The following is a 27162-nucleotide window of genomic DNA, read 5'->3' on the forward strand; positions in this document are numbered from 1 at the left end:
CCTCATCTGTAGAATAGGGATAATAGTACCTACATTAGAGAGTTATTGAGGATACATGAGGTGATGTATTTCAGGCACTTAGCACATGCTTGAAGCAGAGGAGTAGTCCAATAAATGACAACTGTCACTATCTTTGAGAAATGGATATTTTGATTATGCTTAAAGCAGGTCAGTGCTTTAGAGTAGAATTTTGGGCTTTATTTAGTTGACTTCCAGAAAACAATGGGAAATAAAGTGTCAATGACTTTTGTTTTTTAAGTGACAACTGAATTCAGAGGTGAAGTGTGTTTATTTCTCCTGGCTACATCCTGTTATTTGCTATAGGTTATAGCCGAAATCAATGAATTAATCAATTCAGCAAGCACTTACTAGGTATCTCCTGGCTGCCAAGCCAAGTGCTAGGTTCTGGGGACACCTGTCTCTGCCTGGAGAATCTTCCAGGTGAATGCAGGAGCCAAAGAGGTGAGCCTGCATGACAACATGTGGCAGTAGAAAGTGCTGAAGTGGTGAGGCTCCTGGAAGAGATGGTGTTTGAACAGGTTTGAATGCTGGGTGTGAACTAGCAGGAGGTAGGAGGAGAGGAGTTAGGGCAAGCTATCGCAGGCAGAGGAAAACATGCATAAAAGTCCAGTGATATGAATAAGTAAAGGATATTCTGGGAATAGCAGGCAGTTTGGCATAACTGTAGTGAAGTGTGAATGTGAGCATCTGATAGAAGAGGAGGCTACAGAGGTGAACAGAGCAGAGCAAGAAAAGCCTTCTATGGCTTGCATCCCATTTAGAAAGTTCTGGAAAACCACTAATAATTTTAATAAGGGGATGCCATGATTGCATTTAAATATCAGAAAGATTCTTCTGGTAGTAATATCCATGTGGGGTTGGAGGGGATCAAGGCTGGGATGCCAACAGACATACTGACCTAGGGAAACATGAGCGGGAATGTTCCAGACCCTCCAATCAGGAGCTTCCAGCACAGTGAAAAGAAAAATAAACAAACGTGCGTACTATACACATATATATGTTTATAATAAATTTTATTTACATGAAGGATATGCGTATTGCACAATTGATGAGTAGTAAAATATATGACTCTTTTTTTTTAATTTTTTAAAAAATTTATTTATGATAGTCACAGAGAGAGAGAGAGAGAGAGAGGCAGAGACACAGGCAGAGGGAGAAGCAGGCTCTATGCACTGAGAGCCCGACGTGGGATTCAATCCCGGGTCTCCAGGATCGCGCCCTGGGCCAAAGGCAGGCGCCAAACCGCTGCGCCACCCAGGGATCCCAATATATGACTCTTCATTGCAAATTTCATACAGCCAGTTGATTCACACAGACTGCATACATCGATTTTGCTGAACTCTTAGTCAGCCTATGTTTGCAATTAACCAATGAGTATAGTCCCAACATGAATGCTGGCTGCTTTTTGGTTTATACTGGCAAGTAAGAAGTTAAGCAATGAAGGTGAATGTTTTAACTTCACTCATTTGTCACTGACATGAGTGACTGCTGAATTGGATAATAGTTTTTGAATTCTGGAAGAACAGTTCCTCAATTTTTGTGCTATTCACAATAGCACAGCTAGAGACGTGACCCACTTTTAGGTTTAATCTGAATGATTAACATTTTCTCCATCACTTTCTTAAGTCTAGATCATCAACAAAACAACAAATCAAGCCCTGATGTGTACATTTTGCCAATTTCTGTGGTGTAAATATTCCCTCTGTGGTCAATTCCAAGCTTTCAAGGTGCAATTACTGAACACAAAGTTTGAAGAGATATGTACTAACATATCATTATATAGTATCTCCGCCACACAAATGCAATTGATTTAAAGGAGCTGAAGAGATAGGCAATAATCAAATGTACTAAAATAATTAATGGTGGATTTTGAATATATTATGAATATAATTTATTTAATTGGAAGTTCATGCAACTTATTATTTATTTATTTTTACAATGATTATGTTTAACAACCAGCTTGTGAAATTTCTAGAGATTTAATTATTGACTCTCACTGGTCAGTAGTAGCTTTCCTCAGCACAGCACAGGATCCAAGAGGGTTTAAAGAGGCAGAATCCATGGGGATGGGAATATGATTATCAGGGATGGGAGAAGCAGGGACCAAGAAAGGAATTAAGAAGATGTTCTTCTCTCTATGGACAAATATACCACTCCTCAAAATAAGAAATATAAGAGTGGATTCCGGGGGTTCAAAGCAATGTTGGAGTCTTTGAAAAGGCCAAAATAGAAGGATAATCATAGATTTAAATACAGAGTGGAGAAAGTTGAGGGCTATTTCCAGTCTCTTTTTTTAAAAATATTTTTTATTTATTTTTTCATGAGACACAGAGAGAGAAAGAGAGACAGAGAGACAGAGAGACAGAGAGAGAGAGAGAGGCAGAGGGAGAAGCAGGCTCCCGGCAGGGAACCTGATACAAGACCTCATCCCAGGATTCTGGGATCTCGACCTGAGCCAAAGGCAGATGCCCAACCACTAAGCCACCTGGGTGCCCTATCTTTTTTTTTTTTTTTAAGATTTTATTCATTTATTTGAGAAAGAGAAAGATAGCATGAGTGGAGGGGGTTTGGGGGCGGAGGGGCAGAGGGAGAGGGAGAAGCAGACTCCCCACTGGGGAGAGAGCCCTATGAGGAGCTCTATCCCAGGACCCCAAGATCATGACCTGAGCCAAAAGCAGATGCTCAATGGATTGAGCCACCCAGGCACCCCACTATTTGCAGTCTTGAGAAGTCACAGATTCTTTCAGATGCCTATAGAATCTGTGCTCATTCCCCTGCCAGTTAGCCCCTCTTGGGGAGGAATGAGTCTGATATTTTGAATTCCCAGCATCTCAATCCCCAGGTCTGGCATAACAGTGCTCCATGGAACCTATTTTGGTTGAGTTGGTCTGCGTGAATCCTTTTATTTATTTGGTTAAAAAACTTGGCTTTAAAAAAAAAAAAAAAGATTTATTTATTTATTCATGAGAGAAGCAGACCCAGAGAGAGGGAGAAGTAGGCTCCACGCAAGGAGCCCGATGTGGGACTCAATCCTGGATTCCAGGATCATGACCTGAGCGGAAGGCAGGCGCCCAACCACTGAGCCACCCAGGTGTCCCGAATCCTTTTATTTTTAAGGTAGTGTTTACTTCGCCTTTCTAGAAAGTGAATGTAATGCTACTCTCTTCAAACTGTGTTGTAAGCCTTTAGGAATATCTGGAAAGTGATGCAAAACTTCTTGGGTGCCGCCCCTTGCCCATGCTGCCTCTCCATCAGTCATGCTCAATGGACTTGAGGTTATAGAGGAAGAAGGTTATAGAGGAAGGACCTAGCTGGACCATAGGGGTGCTCTTGGTGGGGGCAGGGAAGTGTGGGTGGGCACACAGCCTGTAAGAGAGCCCATATAAACAGTTCTGCTGACCATCCATCTCTCTCCTTCTCAATCTCCCTTGTCTCTGGCCCTGTTTGTCACCCTTCCCTCACATATTATCCTCTTTTATAGGTCCCCTTCACGCACAGTTTCTGTGTGTAGGCCAAATAACCCCACCTGACACTGTGCAGCTGGCCCAGGTTTATGGCCTCAGTCCATAAATCCTCCACCGAATTCCTCCCCTTTCATCTGAGAGAGTAGTTACTCAAGTACCCTGGAGCAAGCCCTAGGTACGATCTTCCTGGTTACCTAACACAGTAATTCTACCTCCAAATTTTAGCTGGCTACAGCCATCGCCCACCAGCCATCGTAACTGGTTCTTCCAAATAATCAATGGGACCTAGGGCAGTACTATCTGTAACTTATAATAGGCGGATGAACCATCCAGTGATCTTGTCAAAGATTCTGGGGGCACCTGGGTGGTTCAGTGGTTGAACATCTGCTTTCAGCTCAGGTCATGATCCCAGGGTCCTGGGATGGAGCCCCACATCAGGCTCCGCACAAGGAGCCTACTTCTCCCTTTGCCTATGTATCTACCTCTCTCTCTGTATGTCTCATAAGTAAATAAATAAGAAATCTTTTAAAAAACAAGCAAACAAACAAAATAGAGATTCTAAGAGAGCCCAGGGAGGGCCTGAGTCTGCATTTCTAACAAGTTCCCAGGTGATGCCCTAATGGCGCAGCTCTATGGGTGATGCCATTTCTACTCTCAAAAGCCCTCGTTTTGTGGGTTTGTCCCCACCCTATCCTCTGCCCTCACTTTATAGTCAATGTTGATCAATATGAATAGCTAGTGCTTATTGAGAAGCTACTGTGTGTCAGATGCAATAAGTCGTGTTATAGATGGGTAAAGAGGAAAAAACTAAGTTTCCTGAGGTAGATAGGAGTCAGTCCAACTCAGATTCAAGACCTGCCCTCTCAGCCACTATGCTTTGATATTTCCATCTTCCTCTCCGTATTGGCCCTGAGGTCAGTGTTTTTAGCTGTTTTCCCTCCCTTACCTCTCACATGAGACTGTCTGGTTAACTCTCCTTCGCCAGACTTGGTTTTCATTTTATTCTTGGTCACTGGCAGCTCTACTTCTAATTGCCCCCCCTTTTTTTTCTTGCCTTACTTCTGCTGCTCTATCTCCTTTTCCCCATAATTCCATTGAGTCATAATTTAAACATATGTAGCTTTAATTAGTCTTGTTAGTTTACAACCCACCCTCCCGTGCTTTATTTTAGAAACTTAAATTGCACTTATGAGCCAGACTTTTAGAATCTTAAGTCAGTTGCCTTCTCAGTTTCTTCATCTGCTTATGGGGATCATTTTGCCTTGCCTTTGAAGGAATCCTTTGAAGGATTTTTTTAAAAGATTTATTTATTTATTCATGAGAGACACAGATAGAGAGAGAGAGGCAAAGACATAGAGGGAGAAGCAGGCTCCCTGCAGGCAGCCGGATGCAGGACTCGACCCCACCACCCCATCCTGGGTTCACGCCCTGAGCTGAAGGCAGACAACCACTCAGCCACCCAGGTGTCCCTCCTCTGAAGGATTTTTGTGGGAATCAGAAGAATTTCTGCAAACTCTATGAGCTGCAAAGTGCCATTCTCCTTAGAAGGCATTACCTTAAAGTATAATTGGTGAGGACTCAATCAATCCATCCTGAGTACAGATTACACTAAAACCAGCCCTGAGACCTTAAAAAAGGATGACATAAGGCTTCCCAAAGGAAAGGCAGGACCATGGAACATGAATTGCATTAATAACATTGAATTATATTTTTGACATTGCTCCTTTCACAATGAAAGACCCAGCTTTGGGCTGTGGTAAGATTTCAATGATTAAAAAAAAAAAGTTACCATTATCTTCTATTTATGTCCAATAATACTAATTTTTCCATTTCTTTTTTTAATAATAAATTTATTTTTTATTGGTGTTCAATTTGCCAACATACAGAATAACACCGAGTGCTCACCCCGTCAAGTGTCCCCCTCAGTGCCCATCACCCACTCACCTCCACCCCCCGCCCTCCTCCCCTTCCACGACCCCTAGTTCGTTTCCCAGAGTTAGGAGTCTTTATGTTCTGTCTCCCTTTCTGATATTTCCTACTCATTTCTTCTCCCTTCCCTTATATTCCCTTTCACTATTATTTATATTCCCCAAATGAATGAGAACATATAATGTTTGTCCTTCTCCGATTGACTTACTTCACTCAGCATAATACCTTCCAGTTCCATCCACATCGAAGCAAATGGTGGGTATTTGTCGTTTCTGATGGCTGAGGAATATTCCATTGTATACATAGACCACATCTTCTTTATCCATTCATCTTTCGATGGACACCGAGGCTCCTTCCACAGTTTGGCTATTGTGGACATTGCTGCTAGAAACATCGGGGTGCAGGTGTCCCGGCGTTTCATTGCATCTGTATCTTTGGGGTAAATCCCCAACAGTGCAATTGCTGGGTCGTAGGGCAGGTCTATTTTTAACTCTTTGAGGAACCTCCACACAGTTTTCCAGAGTGGCTGCACCAGTTCACATTCCCACCAACAGTGCAGGAGGGTTCCCCTTTCTCCACATCCTCTCCCATATTTGTTGTTTCCTGTCTTGTTAATTTTCCCCATTCTCACTGGTGTCAGGTGGTGTCTCATTGTGGTTTTGATTTGTATTTCCCTGATGGCAAGTGATGCGGAGCATTTTCTCATGTGCGTGTTGGCCATGTCTCTGTCTTCCTCTGTGAGATTTCTGTTCATGTCTTTTGCCCATTTCATGATTGGATTGTTTGTTTCTTTGGTGTTGAGTTTAAGAAGTTCTTTACAGATCTTGGAAACTAGCCCTTTATCTGATACGTCATTTGCAAATATCTTCTCCCATTCTGTAGGTTGCCTTTTAGTTTTGCCGACTGTATCCTTTGCTGTGCAAAAGCTTCTTATCTGGATAAGGTCCCAATAGTTCATTTTTGCTTTTGTTTCTTTTGCCTTCGTGGATGTATCTTGCAAGAAGTTACTGTGGCCGAGTTCAAAAAGGGTGTTGCCTGTGTTCTCCTCTTGGATTTTGATGGATTCTTCTCTCACATTTAGATCTTTCATCCATTTTGAGTCTATCTTTGTGTCTGGTGCAAGAGAGTGGTCTAGTTTCACTCTTCTGCATGTGGATGTCCAATTTTCCCAGCACCATTTATTGAAGAGACTGTCTTTCTTCTAGTGGATAGTCTTTCCTCCTTTATAAAGTTCAGGGTCCACTTCTGGGTTCTCTATTCTGTTCCATTGATCTATGTGTCTGTTTTTGTGCCAGTACCACACTGTCTTGATGACCACAGCTTTGTAGGACAACTTGAAATCTGGCATTGTGATGCCCCCAGCTATGGTTTTCTTTTTTTAAAATTCCCCTGGCTATTCGGGGTCTTTTCTGATTCCACACAAATCTTAAAATAATTTGTTCTAACCCTCTGAAGAAAGTCCATGGTATTTTGATAGGGATTGCATTAAATATGTAAATTGCCCTTGGTAACATTGACATTTTCACAATATTAATTCTTCCAATCCATGAGCATGGAATATTTTTCCATCTCTTTGTGTCTTCCTCAATTTCTTTCAGAAGTGTTCTGTAGTTTTTAGGGTATAGATCCTTTACCTCTTTGGTGAGGTTTATTCCTAGGTATCTTATGCTTTCGGGTAAATGGGATTGACTCCTTAATTTCTCTTTTTTCAGTCTCATTGTTAGTGTATAGAAATGCCACTGACTTCTGGGCATTGATTTTGTATCCTGCCACGCTGCCAAATTGCTGTATGAGTTCTAGCAATCTTGGAGTGGAGGCTTTTGAGTTTTCTATGTAGAGTATCATGTCATTGGTGAACAGGGAGAGTTTGACTTCTTCTTTGCCAATTTGAATGCCTTTAATGTCTTTTTGTTGTCTGATTGCCGAGGCTAGGACTTCCAGTACTATGTTGAATAGCAGTGGTGAGAGTGGACATCCCTGTCTTGTTCCTGATCATAGGGGAAAGGCTCCCAGTGCTTCCCCATTGAGAATGACATTTGCTGTGGGCTTTTTGTAGATGGCTTTTAAGATGTTGAGGAATGTTCCCTCTATCCCTACACTCTGAAGAGTTTTGATCAGGAATGGATGCTGTATTTTGTCAAATGCTTTCTCTGCATCTAATGAGAGGATCATATGGTTCTTGGTTTTTCTCTTGCTGATATGATGAATCACATTGATTGTTTTACGAGTGTTGAACAAGCTTTCTGTCCCGGGGATAAATCCCACTTGGTCATGGTGAATAACTTCTTAACGTCCTGTTGGATCCTCTTGGCTAGTATCTTGTTGAGAATTTTTGCATCCATGTTCATCAGCGATATTGGTCTGTAATTCTACTTTTTGGTGGGGTCTTTGTCTGGTTTTGGAATTAAGGTGATGCTGGCCTCATAGAATGAGTTTGGAAGTACTCCATATCTTTCGATCTTTCCAAACAGCTTTAGGAGAATAGGTATGGTTTCTTCTTTAAACATTTGATAGAATTCCCCTGGGAAGCCATCTGGCCCTGGACTTTTGTGTCTTGGGAGGTTTTTGAAGACTGATTCAATTTCCTCCCTGGTTATTGGCCTGTTCAGGTTTTCTATTTCTTCCTGTTCCAGTTTTGGTAGTTTTTGGCTTTCCAGGAATGCGTCCATTTCTTCTAGATTGCCTAATTTATTGGCGTATAGCTGTTCATAATATGTTTTTAAAATCGTTTGTATTTCCTTGGTGTTGGTAGTGATCTCTCCTTTCTCATTCATGATTTTATTAATTTGAGTCTTCTCTCTCTTCTTTTTAATAAGGCTGGCTAATGGTTTATCTATCTTATTAATTCTTTCAAAGAACCAACTCCTGGTTTTGTTGATCTGTTCCACAGTTCTTCTGGTCTTGAATTTGTTGAGTTCTGCTCGAATCTTTATTAACTCTCTTCTTCTGCTGGGCGTAGGGTCCATCTGATGTTTTTTCCCTAGCTACTTTATGCGTAAGGTTAGCTTTTGTATTTGAGTTCTTTCCAGTTTTTGAATGGATGCTTGTATTGCGATGTATTTCCCCCTCAGGACTGCTTTTGCTGCATCCCAAAGATTTTGAACAGTTGTATCTTCATTCTCATTAGTTTCCATGAATTTTTAAAATTCTTCCTTAAATTCCTGGTTGGCCCTTTCATCTTTTAGCAGGATGGTCCTTAACCTCCACGTGTTTGAGGTCCTTCCAAACTTCTTGTTGTGATTTAGTTCTAATTTCAAGGCATTATGGTCTGAGAATATGGAGGGAACGATCCCAATCTTTTGGTATCGGTTCAGACCCAATTTGTGACCCAGTATGTGGTCTATTCTGGAGAAAGTTCCATGTGCACTTGAGAAGAATGTGTATTCAGTTGAGTTTGGATGTAAAGTTCTGTAGATATCTGTGAAATCCATCTGGTCCAGTGTATCATTTAAAGCTGTCGTTTCTTTGGAGATGTTGTGCTTAGAAGACCTATCGAGTGTAGAAAGTGCTAGATTGAAGTCACCAAGTATAAGTGTATTATTATCTAAGTATTTCTTCACTTTGGTTATCAATTGATTGATATATTTGGCAGCTCCCATATTCGGGGCATATATATTGAGGATTGTTAAGTCCTCTTGTTGGATAGATCCTTTAAGTATGATATAGTGTCCCTCTTCATCTCTCACTACAGTCTTCAGGGTAAATTTTAGTTTATCTGATATAAGGATGGCTACCCCTGCTTTCTTTTGTGGACCATTTGAATGGTAAATGGTTCTCCAACCTTTTATTTTCAGGTTGTAGGTGTCCTTCTGTCTAAAAAGAGTCTCTTGTAGACAGCAAATAGATGGGTCCTGCTTTTTTATCCAGTCTGAAACCCTGCGCCTTTTGATGGGGTCATTAAGCCCGTTCACGTTCAGAGTTACTATTGACAGATATGAGTTTAGTGTCATCATGATATCTATTCAGTCCTTGTTTTTGTGGATTATTCCACTGACTTCTTCTTAAAGGGGAATTTTAAGAGTCCCCGTTAAAATTTCTTGCAGAGCTGGTTTGGAGGTCACATATTCTTTCAGTTGCTGCCTGTCTTGGAAGCTCTTTATCTCTCCTTCCATTTTGAATGAGAGCCTTGCTGGATAAAGTATTCTTGGTTGCGTGTTCTTCTCATTGAGGACCCTGAATATATCCAGCTAGCCCTTTCTGGGCTGCCAGGTCACTGTGGAGAGGTCTGCTGTTACCCTAATGCTCCCCCCCATAAAGGTCAGGGATTTCTTGTCTCTTGCTGCTTTAAGGATCTTCTGTTTATCTTTGGAATTTGCAAGCTTCACAATTAAATGTCGAGGTGTTGAACGGTTTTTATTGATTTTAGGGGGGGATCTCTCTATTTCCTAGATCTGAATGCCTGTTTCCCTTCCCAGATTAGGAGAGTTTTCAGCTATGATTTGTTCAAATACATATTCTTGCCCTCTGTCCCTTTCGGCGTCCTCGGGAACCCCAATTAAACGTAGGTTTTTCTTCCTCAGGCTGTCACTTATTTCCCTTAATCTGTCTTCATGGTCTTTTAATTGTCTGTCTCTTTTTTCCTCAGTTTCCCTCTTTGCCATCAACTTGTCTTGTATGTCACTCACTCGTTCTTCCACCTCGTTAACCCTCGTCATTAGGACTTCTAGTTTGGATTGCATCTCATTCAATTGATGTTTATTTATTTTTTTTTTTTTTTATTGGTGTTCAATTTACTAACATACAGAATAACACCCAGTGCCCGTCACCCATTCACTCCCACCCCCCGCCCTCCTCCCCTTCTACCACCCCTAGTTCGTTTCCCAGAGTTAGCAGTCTTTACGTTCTGTCTCCCTTTCTGATATTTCCCACACATTTCTTCTCCCTTCCCTTATTTTCCCTTTCACTATTATTTATTCAATTGATTTTAATTTCTGCCTGATTAGATCTAAATTGTGCAGTCATGAAGTTTCTTGAGTCCTTTATCCCTTTTTTTAGAGCCACCAGTAGCTGTATAATAGTGCTTCTGAATTGGCTTTCTGATATTGAATTGTAATCCAGATTTTGTAACTCTGTGGGAGAGAGGACTGTTTCTGATTCTTTCTTTTGAGGTGAGGTTTTCCTTCTAGTCATTTTTCTCAGTGCAGAGTGGCCAAAAACAAGTTGTATTGGGAAAAGGAGAAAAAGAGAGGAGAGAAAGAAGGAAAGAAAAGAGAAGAAGAAAAAAGAAAAAAGGAAGAAAAAAAGAGAAGAAAAAGAAATAAAAAGAAAGAAAGGGGAAAAAAGGGTGGGGGAAGCAATCAGAAATCAAAAAGCAAAAAGAAATAAAGAAAGAAAGAAAGAAAGAAAGAAAGGAAAGAAAGAAAGAAAGAAAGAAAGAAAGAAAGAAAGAAAGAAAGAAAGAAAGAAAGAAAGAAAGAAAGAAAAAAAAAAAAAAGAAACACAGGGGAGTATCTTCTGATTCTGTATACTTTAAGTCCTTGACTTCCCCTGGAACTTGTCCGTCTAGCTGGTCTTCTGGGGGAGGGGCCTGTTGTGCTGATTTTCAGGTGTTAGCACTTGGGGGAGCTGCTCTGCCCCTGCCTGGTGCAGGGCTCAGTGGGGGTTGTTTACCCCGTGAGACCGCAGGAGGAACAGCCCCAGTGGCAGCGGCCAGCTCTGGAAACCTGGAGTCAGCCCCTGCAGTAACTCCGGAGCGCTCATGTGCAGGGCCTGGAGGCTCCGGGGCGGGGCCGCTGAGCTGCTCAGCTCGGGGCAGGAGCGTCCTCGCTGTCCTGGGCCCTCCCCGCCTCTGCCTGTCCCGGGGGAGGTCGGATCCTGGGCTGTGTCCCGGCGCCCTGTGCTCCGGGGCCTGCGCTGTTGGATTCGCGCTCCCGCCCCGCAGCCCCCTCCGCGGAGCCGCTGCCCGAGCCCCTCCGAGCTGCTCCGGGTCCCGCCGTGCGCGCTGCAGCCCTTAGGGAGCTCGGCGCACTCTCCCGGGGCGCAGGTGTCTGTTAGTGTCCCCGGGAGCCCAAGGGCATCCTCGCCCTCCTGGGTCCTGCTCCACCTCCCTGCGAGCCCCTTTCTGCCCGGGAAGGTCGGTGCAGCTCCTGCGTCTCCGGGACGGGGCTCTCCTGTCCTGGGGACACTCGTCCCGGCCTCAGCCCGGCTCCTCGCGGGGCCCCTCCCCCTTGGAGGCCTTTTGTTTCTTTATTTCTTTTTCCCCGTCTTCCTACCTTGAATGAAGCGCGAACTCTTCTCCCTGTAGCATTCCCGCTGTTGCCTCTTTAAATCTCAGGCCGAATTCATAGATTTTCAGGATGAGTTGAAGGTTATCTAGGTAATTTGGTGGGGACAGGTGACTTGGGGACCCTACTCTTCCGCCATCTTGCCCCTCCTCCTAATTTTTCCATTTCTTAAAACAACAATTTCCTTTTAAAATAAATGCACTTAAATAAAAAAAGTTGCCGTATGAGCATAGGTAATATAACAAATACTGGGGAAATATTATGTAAAAGATGGATGGTAGGAGAAACACTCCTCTAAAATACTCTGAATGTTTTTCTCCACTTCAATATCCATTCTCCTATCTAGAAATGCAACGTTCTATCTTGGGAGACTGAAGAAAGGTAGGATATCTGCTGGTCGTCGTTTTTTCATTGGCTTGTTCTGTTTCTCACAACCACCTTGTAAAGTAGGAAGCATCATTCTGTTTCATAGTGGGGCGGGGGAGGGGAAGAGATTTTGGGAAGTTACTTGCTCAAGGTCATACCATGTTGGTACAGCCAGTGTTTATATTGGAGAGTAGGGTCTCTGTGAAGAATATAGTAGTGACACAATATCATCCATTACTGGCTTGAGATCAAGTTTCAAGGAAGTCACTGTAGGAGAGTTCTGGAAGTTAAGCCTTGATACCTTTAGCCCTTTAAACAGAACCCAGATGAGGCAAAAGCTGTCTTTTTTTCCTAGGGGGGGATGTCATTTGCCTTCTGGAAAGTTTTGCTCATATTTTGGTCTGAGTGCAGGCAGAAGGTTTTTAATCAATGTCCAAAGGGAGAAGGAATGAAGGGAGACATAAGGACCAAAAGGAGGAGGGAAAACGGATCGTTCTGAGAGGTTTGATTCCTTGGGAGCCCCATCCTTTCCTGGTTGTGTAGGGTGTCTATTTTGGGGAGATTGAGATATTTTAGGCATCTTGCTAAGGTTTAAAATGGGTTGTTTAAAGCACCTCAATCTTGGCAGACAGATGGAAACAATTAACACCATATCTTAAGAATCTCATACTTGGAAACTTCTCAGCAGCTCTGATGCTTAAAATCCCTCTGAGTGATTATAACAGAGATAGAAAGAGAAGGGAAATAAGATGCATTCATCACTTTTTACATACCTAGCCCTTTAACATAATCTGCTAACAGTTACATGAGGTAGCTGCTATGATTAACCCTGTTTCCCAGATGACAAGACTAAGGCATAGAGACATTAAGAATATATATACTTGTGCCCAAGCTCACACAGCCAGGGAGTTGAGGAGCTGGAGATTCAACCTCCCAGGGCTGATACCTTTTTTGGCCAACAGGTAGAGTATTGAATGAAAAATGGCAGGTGGTAGGTTGAACAATGCTTCCCTGCCAAGCCCCTCAAAAGATTCTGATCTGTGGAATCCATGAATACTATCTTAAATGGCAAGACTGCAGATATGGTTAAGTTAAGGGGTCTTGAGATGGGGAGATTGTCCTGGATTATCTAGGTAGGCTCTAGATGCCATCGCAAGTATCCTTGTAAGAGGCAGATAGAGGGAGATTTAAAATAGAAGGGGAGAAGATGATGAGACCATGGATGCAGACATTGGGATGATATGGCCACAAGCCAAGAAATGCTGGCAGCCACCAGAAACTGAAAGAGACAAGGAGCAGATCCTCCCTTAGAGCTTCTAGGAGTGTGGCCCTGCCTGCAGCCCGATTTTAGCCCTGTAAAACTGATGTCTCTGAGATAACAAATTTCTCTTGCTTCAAGCCACCAAGCTTGTGGTAATTTGTTCAAGCAGCCATAGGAGACTAACACAGGGCCCGAGCTAGAATCCCGAGGGACAGTATTCCAGGGACGATGAGAGGAAGAAGAATCCTGAACAGTCAGGGGAAATGAATGTGAAGCAACAGGAGTGGTTCCAAGGAAAGAGTGGTCGCCCACTGGCCTGTCCTCACGAGACCAGAGGCAGTGTGCCTTGTCCCCTGAACTTCCCCCGCTTCCTTGCTTATGCCTCCTATTCCTGGGCAGTGGTACCTTGAACTCCTAAGCTGAGAGGGGCCTTTGAGGTCCTTCAAATCCATTACATAGCCAGCAAGTAGGTAAGGATTAGCAGGAATGTGCAGTTCTTCAGCACTTTACAAATGCTATCAAGTATCATGGCAACAAGGGCACATGGCTTGCCCTCAGATAGGGGGGCTTGATCCACCAGCTGGTACTTGGTGACCATCACTCAGTAGCAGCCCAGATGACCTGGACACAGTTCTTCCTGAGGTGGGCAGGACGGAGATGTGAGGCTTGCCCTTGATCAAAACCCTCCCTACTAACAGCACTGGTGAGGTGTTAAATGAGACAATGAGTTAGGTGGCTGGCCCTCAGGCTCTGTTACTTCTGTCTCTGCTCTAGTCAATAGCAGCATAACTGCGTCCGAAAGGGTCCTGCTGAGCCTTGCACTACTGTAGGCTAGTTGGCAGGCCGAGTTTCCTATGTGTCTAAGCAAATGTGCAAATTCGTTTCCTTAGCCTGAAAGGTGAGGTGGAGGGGCATCTGGCCGGCTCTGCAACTCCCCCTTCACACCTCTGTGCCCACTTGCTCCCCTTCCTCATCATGCTCCTGCCCAGCTTGCTTCTCTCTCTGTTCTTGGAATCTGTCGAGCCCTGATATTCCGTGCCTGTTGTTCTCTCTGCCCGGAAAGATTTTTCTGCAGCTGGCACCTTCTCAGCCTTTCAGGCCTCAGCTTTAGGGAACGTTCCCTGACCGCTCCAGCTCAAGTGAATCCCCTTGTCTACTTGTTCTTCATAGTCTCTCTCTCTGTGGTTTTATTTTGTTTATCTATTTTCCTGCTCAGTATCTGTCCCCCTCTGCCTGTCCCCACTAGAATGTAAGACCTGCAAGGGGAGGATGTTATATTTTCACCTTTCTATTTGTAGCTTAAAATATACTAACTGCTTGGTAGGTATTTGTTAAATAAAGGGATGGCGGAGGCATGGATGTCGAGGGCATGGGCAGAGCAGACAGGACGGGCTGCTGGAAGCCAGAGGCCACTAGAGGAGAGTCCCGGGAGACAGGATGCACCATAGCATGGGAACTTATGGAAGGGGGTCTGAAGACACTCCTGAGAGGCAAGAGGCCTCAGATGGAGGAGACTGGAGTTAGCAGATGACCACAGGAGCCTTCAGTGAATATAGTCAATATGAAGGACTTGGCCCACAGAGGGGAGCCTGGAAGTGAATGAGACGTGAAGGTCTAACAACAGAGCTGCCCCCCAAAAGAATACCCGTGGCTGACACTTTGCCTGAGCTTCCTTACTGGCAGGAAGCCAGGGTTTATCTGTGTGATGGGATCTCTCTGTTCTTTAGATAGTTAATGGTTTTCCTTTAGTTCATGGTACAGCAGACTGTGTAAAAACACTTGAAAGCAAGCCCAGAGGCACCGCAGCATGCTGCTGGCGACAGCCTCATAGGCTTGGACTGATATACACGAAGTACTGGGAACAGTACCCGGCAGACAGCAAGTGCAATGGAGTGGCTCCTTTTATTGTCAGTATCAATTGGCTCTGAAATGGAATTGGCAATATTACAGAGATTGGGATGTTAACACAAGTTTGGGCTGCTCATTGAGGGCTGGTAGACTGGAATGGAGGCACTGAAGTTACTCCCTATCAGAGTGAGGGAGTATGGTCAGGGTTGCCAAGGAAATCCAGAGCCACTAATGGTTCCCAAGTGTTGGCACTCCCTCCAGGCATCACCTTACCCCTGTGGACAGAATGGAATATTCACCTGTGACACTGGGGTCAGACAGAGTTCGTATAGAGAAGTGGAATGTAGATATTTCTTTCTACAGTGGGATCATGCGTGTACATTTGGAATAAGTGGGACGGGGACAGTTTTTTTTTTTTTAAGAATTTATGTATTTATTTGACAGAGAGAGAGTGCACAAGCAGGGGGAGCAGCAGGGAGAGGAAGAAGCGCACTCTGCTGAGCAGGGAGCCCAATGTGAGCTTGATCCCAGGACCCTGGGGTCATGACCTGAGCCCAAGGCAGATGCTTGACCAACTGAGCCACCCACCTCTGTTTTGTTTTGTTTTAATGGAGAGGATGATGACCAGTTTTCTAGTATTATCTCCTGTGTTTGGGGTTGCCTTTGATGTGGAAGCTGTAATCCTGACACTTCCAGCAATGAGAATGGCAACTTAAGCCTCAAGGAACTCTTAACCCTAACCAAGAGTGGTGTTTGGCCAACCTGATCAGTTATGTGCTCTCCTAGATGTTGGATGTTCCCTTACATGGAAAGAATGATTGAGCCTTTCAGCTGGTTAGCATTTGTTGACAGGATTTCAGGATAATTCTCTCCAGACAAATGTAACATCACTGATGAAAATTTTTGGATTTATATTTTGAGAAAAGAGGTGGAAATGGAGTGCTTTTTTGGGGATTTGCCTAAAAATATTTTCATCAGGGCAATGCTCAAAATTGTTTTAAACTTTTATTGTAAAAGAACAGACACAGAGAGCCATTACAACAAATCTGTAGTCTAATGGATCATTCTTTTTTTTTTTTTTTTTTTTATGATAGTCACAGAGAGAGAGAGAGAGAGAGAGGCAGAGACACAGGCAGAGGGAGAAGCAGACTCCATGCACCGGGAGCCCGACGTGGGACTCGATCCCGGGTCTCCAGGATCGCGCCCTGGGCCAAAGGCAGACGCTAAACCGCTGCGCCACCCAGGGATCCCCTAATGGATCATTCTTAGACGAACACCTTTGTAACCATCGCTGAGGCTAAGAAATAAAACTTTGTCACCCATTCGAGAAACCCCTCAAAATTCTCCATCTCAATCACAGTCCCCTTATTCTCCTAAAGGTAACCATTATCCAGACTTTTATAGTCAGAATGTCCTTTTGTTTCTTTATATTTTTATCCCTCATATGTGCATTCCTATTATTCCTACTATACTATGTTTAGTTTTACATATTTTAAATCGATTTGGTATGTCCTTTAATTGTAGGTTCCTCTTCATCTCTTTTTTCTCTTAAAAATTATTGATATATAATTCACATACCTTTTTAATGTGTATCATTCAGAAGTTTTTGGTATATTCACAAAGTCATGTAACCAACACAACTAATTCCAGAATATTATCATCGTGCCCTTAAGAAATCTATACCCTCCTTCCCCAATTCCCTGCCAACCACTAATCTCCTTTCTGTTTCTATTGATTTGCCCGTTCTGGATATTTCATGTGAAGAAAATCATATGATATATGACCTTTAGTGACTGGCTTCCTTTACTTAGCATATTGTTTTCAAGCAGTGATGGTTTCATGGATATATACTTAACTCCAGATTCATCAAGTTGTATACATTAGATATGTACCGCTTTTTGTATGTCAATTATGCCTTGATAAAAGGGTTTAAGAGAAAAGATTCACCCATCTTGCAGCATGTAGCAGTACTTTGTTCCTTTTAGGCAAAATAATATTCCATCATATGTGTATACCATTTTGTGTATTCATTCATTAGTTAAATGTTTGTGTTGTTTCCACTTTTTGAATATTACCATGGATGCAGCTATGAATATTTGTGCACAAGTTTTGGTGAGACATGTTTTCATTTGTCTTGGGTATATACCTAGGAGTGGAATTGCTGAGTCCTATGGTAGCTGTAATTGATTCTTTTAAGAAGAGTTTATTATTTTACATTCCCACCAGCAATATATGAGGACTCCGACTTCTCTGCATGTTTGTCAACACTTATTCATCTTTTTGGTTATAGCCTTCCTTATACATCTGAAATGGTATCACATTGTGGTTTTGGTTTGCATTTACCTAATGGCTAATTATGTTGAGCATCTTTTCATGTGCTCATGTGCTTTTCACGTGCTTATTGGTTATTTGTACATCTTTGGGAAAATATCAATTCATAGTCTTTGCCCATTAAAAAAAAAGGTTGACCATACATTACAGTTTACCTGTGACACTCTCAGTTTTGCCTATTGTAATTATTTTTTACTGTACTTTAAACTTATTTATTATTGAATTAGAGTTGACATTTCTGGCCATTTTAAAACTGGGTTGTCTTTATACACTGATTGTGGGAGTTCTTTATATAGAGGTGATCCCTGACTTGTAATGCTTTGAGTTATAGGGTTTTTTTTAAGTTTTTATTTATTTATTTGACAGAGAGAGAGAGAGAGAGAGCACAAGTAAGCAGAGCAGCAGGCAGATGGAGAGGGAGAAGCAGGCTCCCCCCTGAGCAGAGAGCCCAACGAGGGGCTCAATTCTAAGACCCTTGGATCACCATCTGAGCTGAAGGCAGATGCTTAACTGTCTGAGCCACTCAGGTGCCCTCAATTATAGCTTTTTGACTTTATGATGAAGCAAAAGCCACACATGTTCAGTAAAAACCATACTTCAGATTTTGAATTTTGATCTTTTTCTGAGGTAGTGATATGCACTATGATCCTCTCATGACACTGGGCAGTTGCAATGAGCCTCAGCTCCCAGTCAGGCACATGGTCACAAGAGTAAATAACTGATCCACTTATAACCATTATGTTTATCACTTTTAGAACACTATTCAATAAATTACATGAGATAATCAACATATTATTATAAAGTTGGTTTTTGTTAGATGATTTTGCCCAACTATAGGCTAATCTAAGTGCTCTGAGCACATGTAAGGTAAGGTATGATGTTGGTGTCAAATCTAAGAACTCTTTGCCTAGTCCTAAATCTTGAATATTTTCTCTCATGTGTTGTTTAAAAAAAAAAAAAGTAAAGTTTTGTGTTCTACATTACAGCTATGATTCATTTTGAGTTAATTTTTAAAAAAAGATATGAGGGTTTTTTTTTCCATGATAGATCCAGCACTATTTGTTGAAAAGGCTGTCCCTTCCTTCATTGAGTTATTATGTTGAAATGATGGTCTTGACTAGCCACAGCACACCTGCCAAAAATACTTTTTTTTTTTTTTTTTCTAAAATACTTTCAATGCAATCTTTTCCTAGTCATAAAGTGACTTCCTGAGGCCAGAGGAGGTTGAACTTCCAGGCATACACAGGGAGCTGAGCAGCTGGTGAGTGGAGTGCTTGGATTAGCTGTGTTGGATGGAGGGATGAGGGTCCCCTAATGTGCTCTCCACCCTGCTCCCCACACAGCACTCCCGCCCTCCCTGAGGCTATAGAAGAGATAAACAACAACGTAAATGGATTAGGAAAAGCCTGCCTGGCCTCTTCCTGCTGCCATCCCACCTGGGGCTGGAGATTAGTGGGTGGCAGCTTTGTCAGGGGAACAGACATTTAAATGTCAGCTTTGACTTAAAGGAGCCCATCTAAGAAAAGACGGAGAGGACCAGCTTTCTTTATCCCTTCTCTGGCAAACTCAGTCCCGTGCTTTCTTGTGACCTGTACCTTTTCAAAACACAGGGCTCGCTATCCCAGCTAGTGATTTTCAGTCTTCATGCAGGTGTTGGGGATCGTTAGAGACAGGGCTGCTGCTGGCACCAAATTCAACTCTGCATGTGGCAGAAGAAAAGACATGAATCATGCATCGGAGATTAAAAAAAAGTGCTGTTAACCTACTTTCCCAGACAGAGAGGAGAGCAGGCTAAAGATGCTCCTGGGCATGGGTTTCTCTTTTACAGCCCTTGCTCCACTGAGGGAGGTACCATCTTGCTGGTTCATTTCTTTGCTCATTTATTCACTTAAGCCTTCATTTGGGAGTTTATTTGCTAATTCACTGAATCAGCTGGCCAGCCTAGCCAGCCCCCTAGTAAGCATTTCTGTAGCTTCTCTTGTGTACTCTGCCCCAGGGATGCAGGAGATGCAAATATGGTGCTGTGTGCTTCAAAGGGCCTGCACTGTGCCGGGTTGCAGTGGTGAGTGCAGGCCGAGGTTTGCTTGTGGACGTTGTGAGGACTGTGCCATGTACATGTCTTTGCAGGCATGAGCCTGGCCTCTGTGGTCCTGGCCAGTGCCCTTCAGGTCAGAGGTGAAGCTCTGTTGGAGGAGGAAATCTGGTCCCTCTTGTCCCTAGCTGTTGAGCGGCTCCTGGAAGACCTTCGTGAAGGTACGAGAGTGTGTTTGGGGCAGTTGAATCACAGGGAGTTGAGTGCAAAGCTTCCCAGACATGCTACTGGCTGCTGCTTCTCAGATCTGTGATCAGTCCAAACCATCAGATCAAGTGGGCAAATGACATCTACCCGTGGAACCACACAAGGAAGTCAGGCCTGTCTCTTGGACTCACTGCATGCAGCAGCGTTGAAAGAAAGGCCTTGCTTCTAGGGAGACAGTGGTCACAGCTCTCTGAGCCTCTCCCTGCCCCTGGACAGTCTGAGCATAAGGAGACAGGAGGCAGGGGGCAGCTACCTGGACAGCTGACAGCCCCAGACTGTCCCCTGCCAGGTGGCACATCACCTTGTGTCCCATCAGGGGACAGAACCTACAACTAGGTAGTCTAAAGAGGAGAGGGAGGTTAATACAAACAATGATTAAATTCCAACAGTAGAGTAGTTGTAAGATACAAGACAATTCCACATGGCCCCCAGGGCTCTCTCTTGGTGATTTACCTAATGGCTAATTATGAAGGGAAGCCCCTTCCCAGCTTGGGGTTCAGATCTGGGGTTGCTGTGCCTGGAGCCCACCAGGACAGCGACCTCCGCGGCTGTGCCCAGCCAGAAGTGGCCAGCAGTCCCCGGACAAGCGAGGCACAGGAACTGCCAACAGGGGCGAGGGGGACCCCCTGGGTGGAGATGGGCACCCGGCAGCCACAGCCCCGGGAGCCAGTGCGGGCAGGAGACCTGGAGCCCACGGCGTCTGTGTAGACGGAGGAAACATTGGTCGGGCGCGTGGTGTGTCGGCCCGCGACTCGCGACTCGGGAACAGCCCCCCCAACCCACCCGCCTCCCACAGTGTCCTTCCAGCGCCCTCTACTGAGAAAGCTGCCGTCGCATCACTGTAAGGGACACGGTCAGGTGAATTTGGACCTGCGAGACATTTCGTTGGTAACTGGAACAAAGCGGGTGCCCCCTCAGAGGTCAGCTCTGAAGTCACTGTGCCTGGGGCCGCAGGCCCGCCTGGAGGCTCCCGCACGAGGGGCCACGTGAGCAGAGGGCCGGGGCCCAGTGTGCCGAGGCAAAGGACGCTGAGCATCTGCACCCTCGGTTTCATCTTCCCTGAGGTTTTTCCCTCCCTCTTTCCTGCCCTGGGGCGGGAGCTGATGCATAGCTAGCTACAGTACACCCAGAGGACCAGCCGCCTTGGTCTTAGGCTTGGCGCCAAAGAACTCCTACCTGGGCTTATTTCCAAGTGGACCTCACCTCTCTTTACCTCTTACCTTGAGACTCAGAGCACTGAGGGATTTGGATGCAGGTTCTAGTTTCCTGGTGGACTGCAGCCACACTTGGTAGCTCGTGCCCCTGTGCATGCATGTATCAAGGCTGAATTTATTACACTTGATGTTTTCCTGGGTCTTATTCTTTTTTTTTTTAATTTTTATTTATTTATGATAGTCACACACACACAGAGAGAGAGAGGCAGAGACACAGGCAGAGGGAGAAGCAGGCTCCATGCACTGGGAGCCCGACGTGGGATTCAATCCCAGGTCTCCAGGATCGCGCCCTGGGCCAAAGGCAGGCGCCAAACCGCTGCGCCACCCAGGGATCCCCTGGGTCTTATTCTTAGTCTGTCCCAGGGGCACCTGTTGGTTACAGATCCACAACTGGCCCTCCAGACAGTGGTCCCATCTCTAAACTCCCATCCTGGCCTTGGTTTCAGATTCCTTGGACTATGTGATCTGCCCCTGGTCAGCCCTGCTATCCGCAGCTGGAAGTCTTTCTTTCCAGGACCATGTTTCTCACATAGAGGCGGCTCCTTTCAAGGCCCCTGAACTGCTCCAGGGACAGAGTGGTGATGAACAGCCTGATGCATCTCAGGTAAGGTGTGTGGCAGCTCTGCAGCACCTCTGGGCCTGTCCCAGGGAAAGACCTGGTCCTAGGACCTTGGACCTGTCCTGGAGGTGGCATCCCCAACTCCCACCCAGCTTACCCCCAAGAAATACTGATGCAGAACGGGTTTAAAAAATGTTATTCCCAGGCTTTCTTTCTTTTCTTTTCTTTTCTTTTTTTTTTTTTTTTTTAGCTCTTAGATGAGGATAGGTCAACTTCTCTGAGCTCCAATTTCTACATCAGTAAAATGAGGTTGATTTGACTGAATCCATCAGCTTATTATAAATCTCTAAAAAGAAGCATTGGGAAAGTTGTGGGTAAAAAAAAAGGAAAAGTTGTGGATAAACAGTCTGGGACATTGGTACCCATGGCAGCGTGTAGCAAAACCCTCAAAAGTCCTCAAATAGGAATGTATCCTAAGGCATGAGTAAAGATTGAGTTAGCTGCACTATGTTTATTGTTGTATTGTTGACATTACTGACAAATTGGAAAAAAACTATATGTCCAGTAAATAAGACAGCATTAAAGTGAAACTGTAAGGGCTTATGGAATGGCTTGTAAAGAACTTAAATATATACATTTACAATGTGACCCTAGTTGAATAAACACACACACAAACATACACATACGGAGACAGTCAGAGATGAGAGAGTGTGTGTGTTCTAAAAATATATATACCAAGGTGTCTGCAGTGGTTATTCTGGATGGCAACATCAGTGGTGATTTTAGGTTTTCCATGGACATGTTTCACTTCTGAATAGCAAAAAGTTTAGTAAATATTATTTTTCATTTTAAAAAGAAAAAATTCTAAGGAGAGAGCAGTGTAAAGCAGACATACCACACTCAGGGCATAGCGGGCACTTCATCAGCAAGTTCTGCTTCTTCCTCCCTGTCCTTTCTTGAGAAGAGTGCAGCTTAGAAGTCCTGCCTTTCTCAGGAGGCATCGGTAGCCTCTGGGGTTGGTTTGTCTGCACCCACATGTCTCCAAGTCAGACCCCAACAGTGGGTTGCAGTGACCCTGACTCTGTCACCCCACAGGGAGTCACCCAGCACTGAGGCTCCTACACTCTTGCCCACACTAACAGAATCCCAGGAATGAATCCCTGGATTCCCGTGTTAGATGCAGATGTGGGTGTCTCTCAGTCCCTCTGTTTGGGTCTCTTTGTGGTGCCTCCTTCACCAGCTGAGATGCCACAGCTGGAGCCGTGGGATCTGACTTTCTGAACAACTACTAGAGGGCTTCATGCTGATGTACCCCAAAAGTCCAGAGGTCTTAGCTTCCTGGGGCAGTGAACCCCAGCCAATGGCAAACTGGTATTTAGTAGGCCAAGAGACAGGGTCACCTGGCCAGTGTCTCTCTTACAGCATCCCTACTACTCAGTTCTATTGATCACTCTTCTCTACCATCTGCCAGAGGCTCCTCTGCATCCAACTTGTCTTGGGTGCTGTGGCAGGTGAGGTGAGCAATCAGGAAAGTGGTCTCAGCAAAAGCTGTGCTCACAATCCTCCCCAACTCTGGGCTCCATTCTGAGCTTTGGATGATACCCTGACTCCTCTCCTTAGGCCAACATCCACCTTTCCCCAGCACTCAGACACACTCACCCCACTACTCGGAGTATTAGTGCCACAGCAGGTGGAAGGTGTGGGCAGGTCTCTAACTCCAGGTCACTCATGCCTCTATCATCCCACCCTGTGCTCATGGCAGGCATCATCAATTGATCACGGTGTTCTTTCCCACTGAGCCAGGAGTTGCCTTCAAAATTGTCACCATCCTTCTCCAGGCAGCATCTACTAATGGGCCGGATTTGGGATTTGGGATGAAGGCTATTGTCATTTTGGCCTTAGGCCTCACCCTAGAATATTTAGACAGAACCCTTGGAATCCAAGTCAGTTACAGAGTATGGATGGTGCCTCTGGCAGTGCTCAGGACACTGCTCTAGCATCTACTCTCAGGAGCATTTCTCCAGAGATGAGGATGCAATTTGTGGACTTTTCTGCAGGTGTCTAGTCACATTCATCAGATGTCTGGTTGACTAGGTTAGGGGTACAGTTTCGGAGAGAAAATTGGCACATGTGATCCCGGACATATGCCCTTGACCTAGAGATGTAAACAAAACAAAACAAAACAAAACAAAAAACCAAAACCAAACTCACTTGTATTTAACTGAGTGGTTTGCTAAAGTAACCATGCTGTTTTACACACCATGTTTTTTTAACTCACTGCCTCCCTTCTAAAGTTCCAAAAATCATTTCCCTCAAAGATAGATCCTAACTTTAACTGTAGCTTGTCAATTGCAGCAGAAGCTAATAAATTGACTTTTATTGAGAACTTAGCATGACCCAGAGGCAACATAGCCAAGGCCCAGGGCAGGGGCTCTAGTTCAAGTTTAGGCTTTAGATCTTCTTCAGGAAAGTCCCCTAAGTTGCCTTTGCTTTGCTTCCTCTAAGGGATGGAGACAATTAAAACGCTGACCTCCCAGGACTGGGTTGAGGGCTAAATGAGTCGATATAAGTAAAAGACTTAGAGCCCGGTTTGCTGTGAGAATGCTCTGCATTGGATAATCATAACAATAATTATCATTACCATTGCCAGATGCTTTTTACTCAATGCTCATGAGTATTCAGGCAGAAAACTCACTTTAAAGGTGAAGAAAGTGAGGCTTGGAGGCATCAGATAATGCTCTTCCATTTCACCATGTTGCTTTCTGACAGCACGCAATACTTTTAAATCAGGCCGCCCCAGTGTGTCACATACAGGTGGCTTTGGCTACATGGACCAGAAAGCCTAAAATACAGAGGCTAGAACCACAGATTCAGTCATTATTTGCTTCACAAGAGATCTCGGGGTTGGTTAGCCACTCAGTAAACGTCATCAAGATCTGGGCTATGTATTTCCAGTCCACCCTTCTTAGATGCTGGCTTTTTGCTCTCGTGCCTGTTGCCTCATGGTCTCAAGATGGCAGCTGTGATCCTATCAATAGACAAGGCAAAAGGAGGAAAGAGTGGGAACAGCTAGCTACCTGTGTTCTTATTGTCAGAAAAATAAAAGTTTCCTTAAAAACACCTTAACAGACTTCTGTGTCTTTTGCCAAAGCGAGGTGTCATGGTCCCTGTGGCTTTAATCTGCCAGAGTGGAAGGGAGAAGGGAAAGTTTATGAGAGTCGTAGATGGTTGTTGGGCTAGCCAGCCAACCGGATCTGCCACGGGTAGAACTTGGGTGGTGTTTTTTTTGCAGGACTATGAAATAACAGAGGTGACTGCAATTTAACCTGGTGCTTTTTGTCTTGGGCAGATGCACGTGTATGCTTTGGGAATGACTCTCTACTGGTCAGCAGGCTTCCATGTCCCACAAAATCAGGTCTGTACATGAGATATGCAAAGTCTCTCCAGGTCATGTTTTTGGATTTCATTCTCAGGTTTTCTTCCCAACAGGGATCATGTCTCTTGAGCTGTGTGCCACCACTCTGTCTTCCTAGGTTCTGGGAAGGCACTGCCAACCCACTACAGAAGTGCTCCTGCTGAGTTCAGAAAGCACCTCAGAATGCTGCTCAGTATGGCAATGCAGCCAGCCACAATCTAGGATTGGCAAGCAGAAGACTTATCTGCTCAGAGGAAGTAGCAAACTAGAGGAGGAGCGAAGATACAGATGTATAAAATAGGCTTTAAAGCAACCCTTCCTGAAGTGAAATGCTTCCCTGGAAAACAGTGCTGTGCTCAATCAATTTGGGAAAATGCTTGCTACAATATCTTCCTCTCAAAGATTTGGCACAGCAGTTTATTAAAGGCTCTGAGAAAGCATAAAGCAAAAAAAAATATTCAACTTTATCACAACATTGTATAAACTTTTTGACTACAGAATGTATGTGTTTGTGTGTATGTGTATAAATTTTCATCTTACACTAAGGATTCCTTAGAAACCAGTGTAACAAAAGCTGGAGAACCCTGCCCTTCCTCCCTCCCTCATCCCTTTCCTACCTTCCTACCTTTCTTCCTTCCTTCCTCCCTCTCACCTTTGCCCTCTCTAATTCAACATCCCAATGTTGTCTGGTGCTTTTTGTTCTTACCTGTCTTTATGTGAGATCTTTCTTAGCTTCCTACTCCCCATGGGGTTAGGTGCCACTTCTTAGCAGGGCATACCTAGAGCCCCAAATTGGGTTCTTAGCCATGGTTCTGATTCCTCTCTAGAGTTCTACCATCATCAGGGCCAGCTTCATGGGTGTGTGGCCCATGTAATTGTACTTAAAAGGACCCATGCTTCATTTAATGCTCTGATGTCACCATTTTGAGATTCTTAAAAATTTTGAACAAGGGGCCCTGCTTCATCATTTTCCCCCTGGTCACTGTCCTGCCCCATCTCACTGTGTCTTTGTCCCTGATTGCATCAATTCTACAATCTCCCTAGCTCCCAAGTCACCTTGTCTCCAGGCCTTTGATTCCCTATGAGGCCTTGTTTTCCCCTTATTCTGTGGCCTTCTATCCTCCCTAATTTCTGAAACTCTTCCCTCATGACCTCTAGAGTTCATAATCCATGATTAGCAAAATCTCCCTTGTCCTCAACCGATTGTATGGCCATTCTTGTTACTTCTTTCCCTACAGGACACCTGGCTCTCCCCCTGAGTTCCCTGAGACCTGGCAGGCTTCCTAAGCAAGGCCTGATTTTTCTCTCACAGCCCTCATTCTCTCACAGGCCTGGAGGTGAGACAGGTGGCATGCAGGTGAGATAGGTGTCTTGCATAGGATTTCATGTCATTGGATTATCTGAACACTGTTGTCTTCTCCGGACTCCCAGGGATCATATTTCGATTATTCTAGATCCTGCTTTACCATCACTCTTCCCAATGTCATCTCAACTATTGGTAATTGCCATATCCACACAGATGATCCTTCCAACACCCAGGTCTCTCAGTCACTTCAACTCCTCCAATAATTTTCCCTCCATTCAACCCAGAGTTATGATTACTCATAACTGCAAAAAAAAAAAAAAAAAGAAAAGAAAACACACACACACACACACACACACACACACACACACATGAACCATAGGTGCATTTTACTGTTTTGTATTTTCGTTTTTAGAGATAGTGTACACCGCAGGTAATGATGAGTATGATGAGTGTTGTGCTGTTTGCTTTTGCAGTATAATATATAGTTCTAAATGTTTAAATTACTGTATATGCTATATTCATTATAGGCTAGCATGCTTGTTTTAAAGATTGTCAGTTTATTAAAATCTGAATGTAAGAAAAAAAAAACACGCCACCCTTAGCACATACTGCTGCCTCCATCTGTGGTTCACTCCCTCACTTTTCTCCTGGTCAATTGGTCAACCCCAGTGTGCTTTCTGAGATTTAGTTCCAGTTCTTTCCTCCAGCACCCCCATGCCCTCCCCAAGCTGGGTTCGATCTTTTCCTCTGTCTGTGCTTCCCAAGACCAAAATCCTTGTCCCTTTAGTTGACCATCTTTCTCATCAGAGTGTGAAGTCCTTGAAAGCAGGGATGGTCTGCCACCATGTAGCTCAAGTAGCTATGGGATCCCGGGCACATCAGAGGCACTCGGATTGGCTGTGTGAGCCCAGGACACAGCATCCCC

General features: G+C 44.3%; 1 protein-coding gene across 1 annotated transcript in view; it reads left to right on the plus strand.

The window, feature by feature from the left end:
- Positions 1-27162, plus strand: part of FRMPD2 (FERM and PDZ domain containing 2) — a 102647-nt gene that overhangs the window by 467 nt on the left and 75018 nt on the right. Inside the window, 3 exon segments of the mRNA XM_072806408.1 lie at positions 19572-19697; positions 21404-21561; positions 24866-24931. Coding sequence (XP_072662509.1) covers positions 19572-19697; positions 21404-21561; positions 24866-24931 — 350 coding nt within the window.

This window comes from Canis lupus, chromosome 29 (assembly GCF_048164855.1).
Source record: "Canis lupus baileyi chromosome 29, mCanLup2.hap1, whole genome shotgun sequence".
Classification (NCBI taxonomy): Eukaryota; Metazoa; Chordata; class Mammalia; order Carnivora; family Canidae; genus Canis; species Canis lupus.